Genomic DNA, 12128 nt, shown 5'->3' on the forward strand with positions numbered 1-12128 from the left:
AAGAAAGACTTGGAACTTTGTTCAAAAATGCCCAATATGTATTACATAAAAATTAATAGAAAAACATACATGTACATAATATCATATATCATACATCCTGGTGAAAATTCTGAACTCCAAGAATAAAGCAAAATTTGACAAGCTTAAAAATGGAAGGAAAAAAAGGATGCCTAAAAAAGAATGAAAGTCAAATTGATACTAAGTAACCATATTATAATGTTAAAATTATTTTTATGTATATCCTATTTTTCATAACTATAGTCTTGTAACATGAAAATATCTATTAAAATATACAAGGATATCCTAGACTAAGGATCTCTGGGAGACCCCAGTGGAAAGAACGCCATCAAAGAAGGATGTGCTTTTCTCTGAAGGGAGAACTTCCACTTTGCTTATGGTCCCGTCCATGCTTACGGCCATGTCCAAATACTGATGGTCACAAAAGGCTTCCATAGCCTTGGCAGCTCATGGCAAGAGCCTTGGGTGGTCACTGACGTCATAAATAAGAGTGCTAATTGTTAAATGAACAACAGAAGTCACTGTGCACTTTCTCCCCCATGTAGGACCCCTGTCCTTAATTAGCTGTCCTATGAGAATTAACTGCAGAATTTGTTCTCAAACTGTACTTTATGTTGTGTGTGTGTGGGTGCAAACTGTTGAAATCTTTACTTAGCACAGAGTCGGTCCTCTGTATGTAAAGTTAAACTAAAAATGAACCATAATGAAGAATGAGATGGGAGAGAGTAGGATGTAAGACAGGAGATGGGGTGGGAGGGTGCATATGGGGAAAAGAACCACTATATTCCTAAAATTGTACCTATAAAAAGTGCACTCATTAAATAAAAGCTTTAAAAAAATACATGGGTACTTCAAAAAGTTTATGCAAAATAGAATTTAAAAATAAGCATTTGAATATTTCTTTTGAAATTTTCTTGAGATCTTCAAAAAGTTCATGAAAAATATATATAATGAAAAAAACTACGCATGGATTTCAAAAGTTTTCTACAACCAAATAAACATCTTTTCAATGAATTTTTTCCACAAATTTTTCAAGTATGTGTGTGTATATTCATTTGGTACTGACAAAACAAACCAATCATCAAACTAAAAGAACTTTAGCGGTCCCCAGTATAGGACTGAAGGCAACAAGGTGTCACTGGCTACCGGCAGGAGAGTGTTTTTGTTTGGCAGTTTCACTAGCTTCACCAGAGCACACCTGCTAAGGTTTGACTCTTTTGTCACCTCCAAAACTCAATGCAACAGTGTTGGGAGACAGGGCCTAACTGGAGGTGTTTGTTATGAGGGCTCCACCTTGGAAGCTAAAACCAGGCCCTTGTTCATGCCTTAATCTTAAACTCCAGAACTGTGTTTTGACCTCCAGAACTGCGAGAAATCATTTTTTTCTCTATAAATTACTCAATCTGTGGTATTTTGTTACAGCAGTACAAATGGACTAAGACAACACCCATCAGGAAAGATCACTTTCCCAAAGAAAAGGGAGAATGTTATTAATAGATGTTAGCTTGGGGGCTGGCACTGTGGTGCGGTGGGTTAAAGCCCCGACCTGCAGCGTCAGCATCTCATAAGGGTGCTTTTAGAGTCCCAGCTGCTCCACTTCCAATCCAGCTCCCTGCTGCTGTGCCTGGAAAAGCAGTGGAAGATGGCTCAAGTCCCTGGGTCCCTGCAGCAATGTGGGAGATATGGAAGAAGCTCCTGGCTCCTGGCTTCAGGCCAGCTTCAGCCATTGCGGCCACCTGGGGAGTGAACCAGTGGATGGAGGATCTCTCTCTCTCTGTCTCTACCTCTCTCTGAAACTTTTTAAAATAAATAAAAATAAGCCGGCGCCGTGGCTCAATAGGCTAATCCTCCACCTTGCGGCGCCGGCACACCGGGTTCTAGTCCCGGTTGGGGCGCCGGATTCTGTCCCGGTTGCCCCTCTTCCAGGCCAGCTCTCTGCTATGGCCAGGGAGTGCAGTGGAGGATGGCCCAGGTGCTTGGGCCCTGCACCCCATGGGAGACCAGGAAAAGCACCTGGCTCCTGGCTCCTGCCAGGATCAGCGCGGTGCGCCGGCTGCAGCGGCGGCCATTGGAGGGTGAACCAACGGCAAAAGGAAGACCTTTCTCTCTGTCTCTCTCTCTCACTGTCCACTCTGCCTGTCAAAAAAAAAAAAATAAAAATAAATAAATAAATAAATAAAAATAAATCTTTACAAAAAAAAAAAAAAACAAAAAACAAAAACAAAAACCAAAAAAAACACAAGTTCGTAGGGCCAATACTGTGGTGCAGTGGGTTAAGTCTGTGACACCAGCATTCCATATGAGCACTGGTTGGAGTCCCAGCTACTCTGCTTCCAATCCATCCCTCTGTTAATGTGCCTGAGAAAGGAACAAAAAGTTTGAGCCCCTGCCACCCATGTGGGAAACCAGGATGAAGTTATTAGCTCCTGGCTTCAGCCTGGCCCACTCCTGGCCATTGTGTCCATTTGGGAAGTAAAGCTGCAGACAGAAGATCTCTGTCTCTGTCTCCCTCTGTGTAACTCTACCTTTCAAATAAATAAATAAATAAATCTTTGGGGGAAAAAAGGAGAAGTTAGTAAGGGGCACTAGGTGTGCAAAAAGAGCAGCTATGCATGACAATATCAATCTATGGTACCAGTCTTTTTTTCCTAAGTGATAGTAACAGTTGTGTCACATTTTCTAAGTACCTGTTGGAGATGGGCTCTGTCATGGATTGAATAAGACTTAGTTCCCCAAACTCATGCAAACCTTTAAACCCCAAAGTTTTATGTTAATGGTTATCAGATTAAGGGTGGAGATTTGTGAGGTGGGCCTGGTGAGAGGTTTTAAGTCATTGAGGACACACCCTTAGAAGGTAGTTTTCACAAAAGTATTGATTTTATATATATATATATGTATAACAAAAGTATTGATTATATATATGTATAATATACATACATACTTATTATATAATAAATATAGGTGGGCTTCCTATTTGCTTCTGGCTGATCCTACGATGGTTCCTCCACACCCACTCTGTTATAGCCAGCCTCCACCAGATGCCAGACTAAAGGAGCTAACTGATCCTGAATGTGAACCTCCAAACTGTGAGCCAAAATAAGCCTTTTCCTTCCCAAGAAGCTTGTCTCAGGCCTTTTAGTTAATAATCAGAGGACTACCATAAGGTCTTCTGACAAGTCAACAGCAATTTGGGCATGGCTTAGTGATGAAGACTTGTCTCTGTTTCACCAGCAGAGACATCTGGACTCATCCCATGGCATTGACAGGGGTGGTTCAACTCAGGGCTGGAAGATTCACTTCCAAGACAGTTCACACACATGGCTGGCAGTTTGTTGCTGTTGACTGGGAGCTCAGTGAGTGGTGAGAGCTGCAGGCCTTAGTTCCTCTCTGGACAGTCCTTCCCTTAGTGCATGACACTCAGTTCCAAGAGTGAGTTCTCAAGAAACAGGGAGTAGAAACTTCCAGGTTCTTAAGAGCTGGATATGCTAATTAACTCACCATTGCCTTAGCTGTATTCTTTTTTTTTTTTTTTTTTTTTTTTTGACAGGCAGAGTGGACAGTGAGAGAGAGAGACAGAGAGAGAAAGGTCTTCCTTTGCCGTTGGTTCACCCTCCAATGGCTGCCGCTGCAGCCGGCGCACCTCGCTGATCCGATGGCAGGAGCCAGGATCCAGGTGCTTTTCCTGGTCTCCCATGGGGTGCAGGGCCCAAGCATCTGGGCCATCCTCCACTGCACTCCCTGGCCATAGCAGAGAGCTGGCCTGGAAGAGGGGCAACCGGGACAGAATCCGGTGCCCTAACCGGGACTAGAACCCGGTGTGCCGGCGCCGCTAGGTGGAGGATTAGCCTATTGAGCCACGGCGCCGGCCTGCCTTAGCTGTATTCTAAGCCACAAAGCTTTAGATTCAAAAGAAGGGACAAGGACTCTACTGCTCAAAGGAAGCCATGATGAAGAACTTGGAGGCCACATTTTAAAACTGCCTCACCAGGTTCAGGGGAAATTTTTCAGTTATTTATGGATTCTCTACAAAGCTTTGAGAGTTCATATGTAGAATATACATGTGTGACTGGCTGGTTTACTCTGTGTAATATCTGGCACTATGACACATTGTCATTTACATCTTAAGCCAATATTACTGCAATATTGTTCCATAATCCACATCAGAATTACATGACCTGTCCTTCACCCCCAACCTGCTTTTGGTAAAAATTTAGCTCGTTTTGGAGATGACCTGATCAAGATGGATTTGGATGCAGTATTAGTTGAATGTCAGCTCTGGACGACTATGCGGTGAGAAAGGCATAAAGAATGCAAACAATCTTAAATTCTACAGGAGACACATGGAAACTGTTGTGAATTTCATTTTTAGTCAGGCTAGGCCTCACTAGAAAAATAAATTTCAAGGATCAGTTTAGTCCCGCTAATTAACCAAGTGGCCTTTTCCAAGAACATTCACCAAATATTTCATCTATTATATACACTCTTGATTGTCCTGTACATAGTCAAACATAATTATATGGTTTTACATCATTTCAGGGAACACATTTATATTAGTCGTGAGATCTCTTACTTTTTATTTGTGTCATAGTTTGATCACATGTTTTAGTTTAGAAACTTCTAGCCACAGCAGAATCCTGTACTCTGGACTCCTCCTGGTAAGTTCACTAGACTTTTAACAATAATGAGTTACTGAAAGGTTTGTTCTGCATACTGAAAAAACAATATGACATGTCCAAAGCACAGGTCATGGCTCACGTAATACAGGCATGAAGGCCATCAGGATATATAACAATAGTCTTAGGGATCATGCTGAAGAGACACAGGCTTCTGGTTTATGCTAATCCATAAGTACCAATTACTGTGTGAGCTTAGTTGGTCTAGGTAGACGTAAATAAACTTTGTTGTAGCTTCTATATATCTTTACAAGAAGATAATTGGATTATAGCTTATTTGAATAAGTCTATGTTCCTTCTCATCATTGATGTCCCTAGAATTTTTTTGAAGTTCTAAGCAATACCAGTAAAAGTAGCTAGCTATTGTCAGAGTCCAAAGATACACAGAGTAGGTGCACTGAGTAGATGTATAGCCATAACATGTATCACAATTAATTATATTATAATAATATACTAGAGTTATAAGTGGTATGTAATTATATAATATACATAATTTAACCATAGTTAAAATTAACTATAACATATGGTTTAGGGACTTGGTAACAAAAATAGATTTGTTAATTCAAAAGTTTTAGTGGGGGCCGGCACCACAGCTCACTAGGCTAATCCTCCGCCTTGCAGCGCCGGCACACTGGGTTCTAGTCCCGGTCGGGGTGCCAGATTCTGTCCTGGTTGCCCCTCTTCCAGGCCAGCTCTCTGCTGTGGCCAGGGAGTGCAGTGGAGGATGGCCCAAGTGCTTGGGCCCTGCACCCCATGGGAGACGAGAAGTACCTGGCTCCTGCCATCGGATCAGCAGGGTGCGCCGGCTGCGGCAGCCATTGGAGGGTGAACCAACGGCAAAAGGAAGACCTTTCTCTCTGTCTCTCTCTCACTGTCCACTCTGCCTGTCAAAAAAAAAAAATGTTATAGTGGGGCAAGAGCCTTTCATTGGTAGCTCCACTTGAGTCAAGCCAGAATTGTACCATTTCCTCCATGAAAAGTTCTCAATTAAAAACGCTTAAGAGGGACCTGCAGTGTGGCTCAGAGAGTTAAACCACCATCTGAGATGCCAGTATCCCACATGAACACCAGTTCAACTCCCAGCTGCTCCATATCTAACCCAGCTTCCTGCTAATGAGCATAGGAAGGCAGTAGAAGACGGCCCAGGTATTTGGGCCTCTGCCACCCATGTGGGAGACCCAGATGGAGTGTTTGACTTCTAGCTTAGGCCTGGCCCACTTCTGGCCATTGTGGTCATTTTGGGAGTGATAGTGGATGGAAGATCTCTCTCTCCCTCTCAAATAAATGAAATCTTAAAAAAACAAACTGTAAGAGCAGGCATACGGCATCTTAACTTAAGCAGTTAAGTCACTTCTTGGAATGCCTGCATTCTAAGTCAGAATTCCTTGTTCAAGTCCTGGCTACTTTGTTTCCAGTCCAGCTTCCTGTTAATGCACACCCTGAAAGGCAGTCAGTGATTATTCAAGTACATGGGTCCCTCCCACCTCCCACCCACATGAGAAACTCAAACTGCATTTTGAGTTACTGGCTTTGGCCTGACTCAGCCCTGGCTGTTGCAGCCACTTGGGAAGTGAACCAGTGGAAGGAAGAGCTCAGTATGTCTCTCTGCTTTTCTAATATAATGAAAATAAATAATTTTTTAAACTCTAAAATATCTATAAGTGCTTTGATATTCCTCTCCTCATGATGTAGAACTTAGGAGCAGAACTCTGGTGTAGCAGTTAAGATGCTAGTTAATATATGTGTGTCCCATACTAAAGTGCCTGGATTTATGTCCTACCTCTGCTACCAATTCTAGTGTACTCCTAATGCAGACCCGGGACACAGCAGATGACAGCTCAAGTAGTTCATTCCCCGGCACCCACATGAGAGACCTGGATTGAGCTCCCAGCTTCCAGCCCCTATCACTGCAGGCATTTAAGGAGTAAAGCAGCAGATGGCGGCTCACTTGCTTGCATGCTCTGTTTCTGCCTCTCAAATCAATGAATTTAAAAAATTTGAGTTGGAATTTAATTATCTCCCCTTGAGTGAAGGCTGGACTCGCTTCTGATAAAAAGAATATGGTGGAAGTGACGGTGTGTCATTTTTGAGTCTGTGTTATAAAAGCATTGTAACTTTCTTCTTTCTCTTTTTTTTGGAACACTCACTGCAGGGTAGACCAGATTACATATCCGAAAAACACCTAAGTGGTTTGAGAGAGAGATTCACAAGGCAAAGAACTGAAGCCTCTCAACAACCAGGGGAGTTATCTTGGAATTGGATCCTCTAGCATCCAGCTTTAGATGCTAGCACATCTGGGAAGGCAGCAGCAGATGGCCCAAGTACTTGGGCCCCTGCCACTCATGTGGGAAACCCCAGCTCCGGCCCTGACCACTGTGGCCATTTAGAGAGTGAACCAGCAGAAGATATTGCTCTCTCTCTCCCTCTGTCTCTCTACCTTTCAAAAAAAATAATTTTTTTAAAGTAAATGTACCAAACCTTATACCATTTAAAATATAAAACATGCTATTGGTAGTATCTTAGTCTGTTCAGGCTGTTCTAACAAAAATACCATAGATCTAATGGCTTACCAACAACAGGTACGTATTTCTTATGCTTCTAGAGGCTAGGAAGTCTAAGATCAAAGTACTGGCAGATTTGGTATTTAATGAGGGCTTGTTGAGTAATTCATAGATGATACCTTCAATGTCTTCACATGATAGAAGGGGCAAATGAGCTCTCCAGTCTCACTTATAAGAATGATAATCCAGGGCTCCGCCTGCAGTGCTGGCATCCCATATGGGCACCGGTTAGAGTCCCAGCTGCTCCACTTCTGATTCAGTTCCCTGCTATGGCCTGGGAAAGCAGCAGCAGATCGCCCACGTCCTTGGGCCCCTGCACCTGCATGGGAGACCTGGAAGAAGCTCCTGGCTTCGGATCGGCACAGCTCCAGTTATTGCAGCCACTTGGGGAGTGAACCAGCAGATGGAAGACTTCCCTGAACCAGCAGAGGGAAGATTGTCTCTCTCTCTCTGCCTCTCCTTTTCTCTCTGTGTAACTCTTTCAAATAAACAAAAATTTTAAAAGAATGCTAATCCTTCAATGAGGACTTCACCTCATGAACTAATCACTTCCCAAGAGGCCTCACCTCCAACACTGTCAAAGGTTTCAGCAAAATTTTGAGGAATACAAACATTCAGTATATTGTATCCTCCTCCACCCTCCCTCCCACCTCAGCCAAATCATGTCCTTCTCACATGGAAAATACATTCATTCCACCCAAGCGGCCTGAAAGAGTTTGTTCCAGCATCAACTTTAAACAGATTTAAAGTCTCATCTAAACTTCATCTAAATCAGGTATGGGTAAGACTCAAGGTGTGATTCATCCTGACATAAATTCCTCTCCAGTTATGAACCGTAAAACCAAATACATGCTTCCAAAAAGAATTGTGAGTCAGGTGTAAGAGACATTCCCATTCAATATGAAGAAACAGGAAAGAAAGGGGAGACAGGTCCCAGATAAGTCCAAAATATATGGCGAACTACAGGAAATTGTAAGGTTGGAGAATAATCCTCTTTGGTTTCACGTGCTGTCTGCTTTTTTCTTTTTAAAGATTATTTATTTATTTGAAAGGCAGAGTTATAGAAAGACAGAGGGAAGGGCAGAGTGAGAGTGAGAGTGTGTGTGCGTGTGTGTGTGAGAGAGAGAGGTCTTCCATCCAGTGGTTCACTCCCCAAATGGGCGCAAGAGCCAGAGTTGGGCTGATCCAATGCCAGGAGCTAGCAGCTTCTTCCAGGTCTCCCACGTGGGTGCAGGGACCCAAGGGCTTGGGCCATCCTCAGCGTCCTTCCCAGGCCATAGCAGAGAGCTGAATGGGAAGTTGAGCAGCCAGGACTCCAAACAGTGCCAGACTCTCATGTGCTGTCTTCTAAGCTGCTGGGTCAAATGTCCAGCCTTCCGGACCCCCAGGGGTGGAGGTGCTGCCCTGAACTTGTCCTCAGAAGAGCTCTTGCCCTCAGGGCTGTGCCAGGTAGTCCTGCTTCAAAGGCTCTGGGTGATGTCTTCTGGCCTGTTAAACAAGGCAACAGGACCCCCTTTGGAAACTAAGGAGGAAGTCTCATGATCTCTGAATTGAGTTCAGGGTTATTCTTTCCTGGTCTTGAAGAGCAGCACAAGTTCTCAGCCAATAGCTCTATGGTCCTGTAGTTAATGCATTTTTATGCATTACAAGTAATAGTATCTGTTCCCTAAGGTTATTTTCTCCCTTATCAGCTCAGTAATGCACAGACATTGAATTGAGTTAATGTGATAATTTTTTACCAATATTTGGGTCTGGTAACTTTTCCTGTTCTTTGTAAATTTTGGATCCAGACAAATATGGGTCCAGAGATTTAACATTTATTAGGAAAACAATTTAATCACTAAAGGGTAATCATTCTTACACACAGGAGATATTAGTATTTGGGAGAAGAGATTCTCTATTTAAAACAGTGATGTGACATTCACATCATGCAATACTAATCCATAATAAAAAGGAAGAAGTGACATCTGTTGATATTGATATACTAACACCTTAGATGGATCTAAAGAACTTTAAGCTAGGTGAAAAAAGCTGATCCCAAAAGTTACATAAGTCTATGATTCCATTTCTGTAACACTCTTTAAGTGATTTAAGTATAGACACAGAACAGATTGGTGATTGCCAGAAAGAAGAGGAAGAAGGCGGACTGGCCCAACTGTAAATGTAAGGTACTATAGAGGGCTAGTATAATAAAAGGATGGCACAAAGGACACAAACAGATACTAGTGCATAAAGAGACTGGTGAAATCTGAGGAAGCTCTGTACTCTAGCGAGTAATATTTTACAGATGCCAATTTCCTGGTTTTGATATTGTACTACAGTTATTTAAGATGTTAGCATTGGAGGAGTCAGGGTGAAGGGTACACAGGACTGCTACATCTGCGATTTCAATGAATGTATAATTATGTCAAAACAAAGTCTTCAAGAAAAAAACAAACATAGAAAATACAAACTCATTGAATACTTCCTTTTTTGGGGGAAAAAAAACCTACTGATGACTGTGCATGGTTACACAGGGTCCCTCTTTTAACTCTCACAACTCTCAGAAATAGATGTTACAGAGACAAGTCTTGTGTAAGACCCTCTTGGGATGCCCACATCCCATACCAGAGGACTGGTTCCAGTCCTGTCCCCCCCCCCCCCCGCCCCCGTTGTGGCTCCCTGTGGAGTGAACCAGCAGATGGAAAAATCTTCTCAGCCCATCACTTTCTTTTTCAGATAAATACATCTTTACATTTGATCTTAGCAATTAGATAACTAAATCACTTAAAAAAAAAAAAAGATGTTTTGAATTCTATCTTTATATTTGCCAAAATTGAGGCTCATGTTAAGTAATTTGTCCAAGGTACACAGTTAGAACCACAGGTTGAATCCAGAACAATCTAAATCCCACTCATGGTATTCTGAATGAATCCTGATGTCGCTGTTCTTTCCTATATATATTTCTCTTTAACAAACATTAGGGGACTTTACATTTGTCATTTTCTCTCTCTCTCTCTCTCTTTTTTTTTACAGGCTTATTTATTTATTTGAAAGGTGGAGTTACAGTGAGGCAGAAGGAGAGACAGAGAGAGAGAGAGAGAGAAAAAGTCTTCCATCTGCTGGTTCATTCCCCAAATGGGCACAATGACCACAGCTGGGCTGATCCAAAACCAGGAGCCAAAAACTTCCAGGTCTCCCATGTGGGTACAGGGGCCCAACGACTTGGGCCATCTTCTACTGTTTTCCCAGGCCATAGCAGAGAGTTGGATGCGAAATGGAGCAGCTGGGACTTCAACAGCAGCCCATATGGGATGCCCGCACTGCAGGAGGGGCTTCAGCGAAAAAACCACAGAGCCACCCACTTTCTTTGCTTTAAAAAAAAAAAAACCTTTTAACAAAAAACAGAGGCTGGTGCTATGGCGTAGGTTAAGCAAGCTGTGGTGCCAGCATCCCATTGAGGTGCCACTTCTAGTCTCGGAGGCTCCATTTCTGATCCAGCTCCCTGATAATGTGCCCGGGAAAGCAGTGGAAGATGGCCCAAGTACTTGGGCCCCTGCACTCACATAGGAGACCTGGAAGACGTTCCTGGCTCCTGATCAGCCCAGTTTTGGCCTGGATGGAAGACCTCTCTCTCCCCCCCTTCTCCCTGTCCTTAAGTCTGCCTCTCAAATAAGTAATCTTTAAAACAAACAAAAAGACTTTCAAATGTCTGTCCAGAAAAACAGGTAAGTACTTGGAGGAACCGGCTGCACAAGGAAATATAAATGTAAGGTCAGCCTATGCACAGAATAACAATCATAAATGCAAATTTTAAGGTGGAGGAAAAATATTGTTAGTAGTGATGTCTGATAACTATTTCCGTAATCTGAGGATCAATAAAGTTCTTGGAAACCCTGTCTCTTGGGCACCATTGGAATTTTTTTTAAAGAGTTTTTATTTATTTTTTTATTAGAAAGGCAGAAGCAAAGAGAAAGAGAGAAACAGAAAGAGAGGTCTTCCATTCACCGGTTTACTCCCCAAAAGGCTGCAACAGCCAGAGCTGGGCCGATCCGAAGCCAGCAGCCACCTGCTTCCTCCGGGTCTCCCACGTGGATGCAGGGGCCCAAGGACTTAGGCCATCTTGCACTGCTTTCTCAGGTCATAGAAGAAAGCTGGCTCGGAAGTTGAGCAGCCGGACTCGAACCGGCGGCCACATGGGATGCCGGCACAGCAGGCGGTGGCTTTACCGGCTACACCACAGCACCGGTCCCGCATCATTTAAATACTAAATCTCATTGCTCAGGGTTTGCAGTTCCAAGGGCTTGCAACAATTTGCAAAGATTCCTAAAAAAGGAATCACTTAAAATGAATAAATGATACCATCAGAGTGGTGGTTTACAAGACGTTTCAAGCAACACAAAAACAGAGGGACATAATGAGTCTCAGAATTCATCCTAACAGCCCAACTAATTGGATACCAAGGCTTCTCACACCCCACCGGAAAAACGGACCGCAGGGAAACCTAGCACCTCTTAACCGTTTCATTCATCCCCTCAATACGAGTTCGTGGGGGGACGGAATGCGTGCAACTTCTCCGCATAGCCAGGCCTTTTTCTATTCTTTCGGGGATACAAAATGACCTTGCCTCCTGATATGGAAACTTCGTAAATTTCATTCTCCTCTCCGTTTCTGCTTGGCCCACGAAAGCAGCAACATCACATAATTCCCAGCTTGCAGTACTGGGCACTGTCTCTCGCAGCATAATCACCGACTCTCCTGTCGGCACTCTTCCGGTTTCATAAGGCAAACGGTAAAATCCTCAGGCCGCCAAGCCAGCTTGGCGTTAAGCAAGGTCACGTGACAGCGCAGACCCAATGACCGAGGCCCACGCTCTCCAGACGGCCGCATGCGCTCA

At 43.4% G+C, this 12128-nt stretch overlaps 1 protein-coding gene across 1 annotated transcript in view; it reads right to left on the reverse strand.

Moving 5' to 3' along the window:
• Positions 1 to 12088, reverse strand: part of GMPS (guanosine monophosphate synthase) — a 100654-nt gene extending 88566 nt beyond the window's left edge. The window contains exon 1 of the mRNA XM_008266378.5: positions 11859 to 12088. Coding sequence (XP_008264600.1) covers positions 11859 to 11975 — 117 coding nt within the window. The 5' untranslated portion in view covers positions 11976 to 12088. The remainder of the gene's footprint in view (positions 1 to 11858) is intronic.
• Positions 12089 to 12128: the final 40 nt, after the last annotated feature.

The sequence above is a fragment of the Oryctolagus cuniculus genome, chromosome 4 (genome assembly GCF_051225735.1).
Source record: "Oryctolagus cuniculus isolate XC-2025 breed Fujian yellow rabbit chromosome 4, ASM5122573v1, whole genome shotgun sequence".
Classification (NCBI taxonomy): domain Eukaryota; kingdom Metazoa; phylum Chordata; class Mammalia; order Lagomorpha; family Leporidae; genus Oryctolagus; species Oryctolagus cuniculus.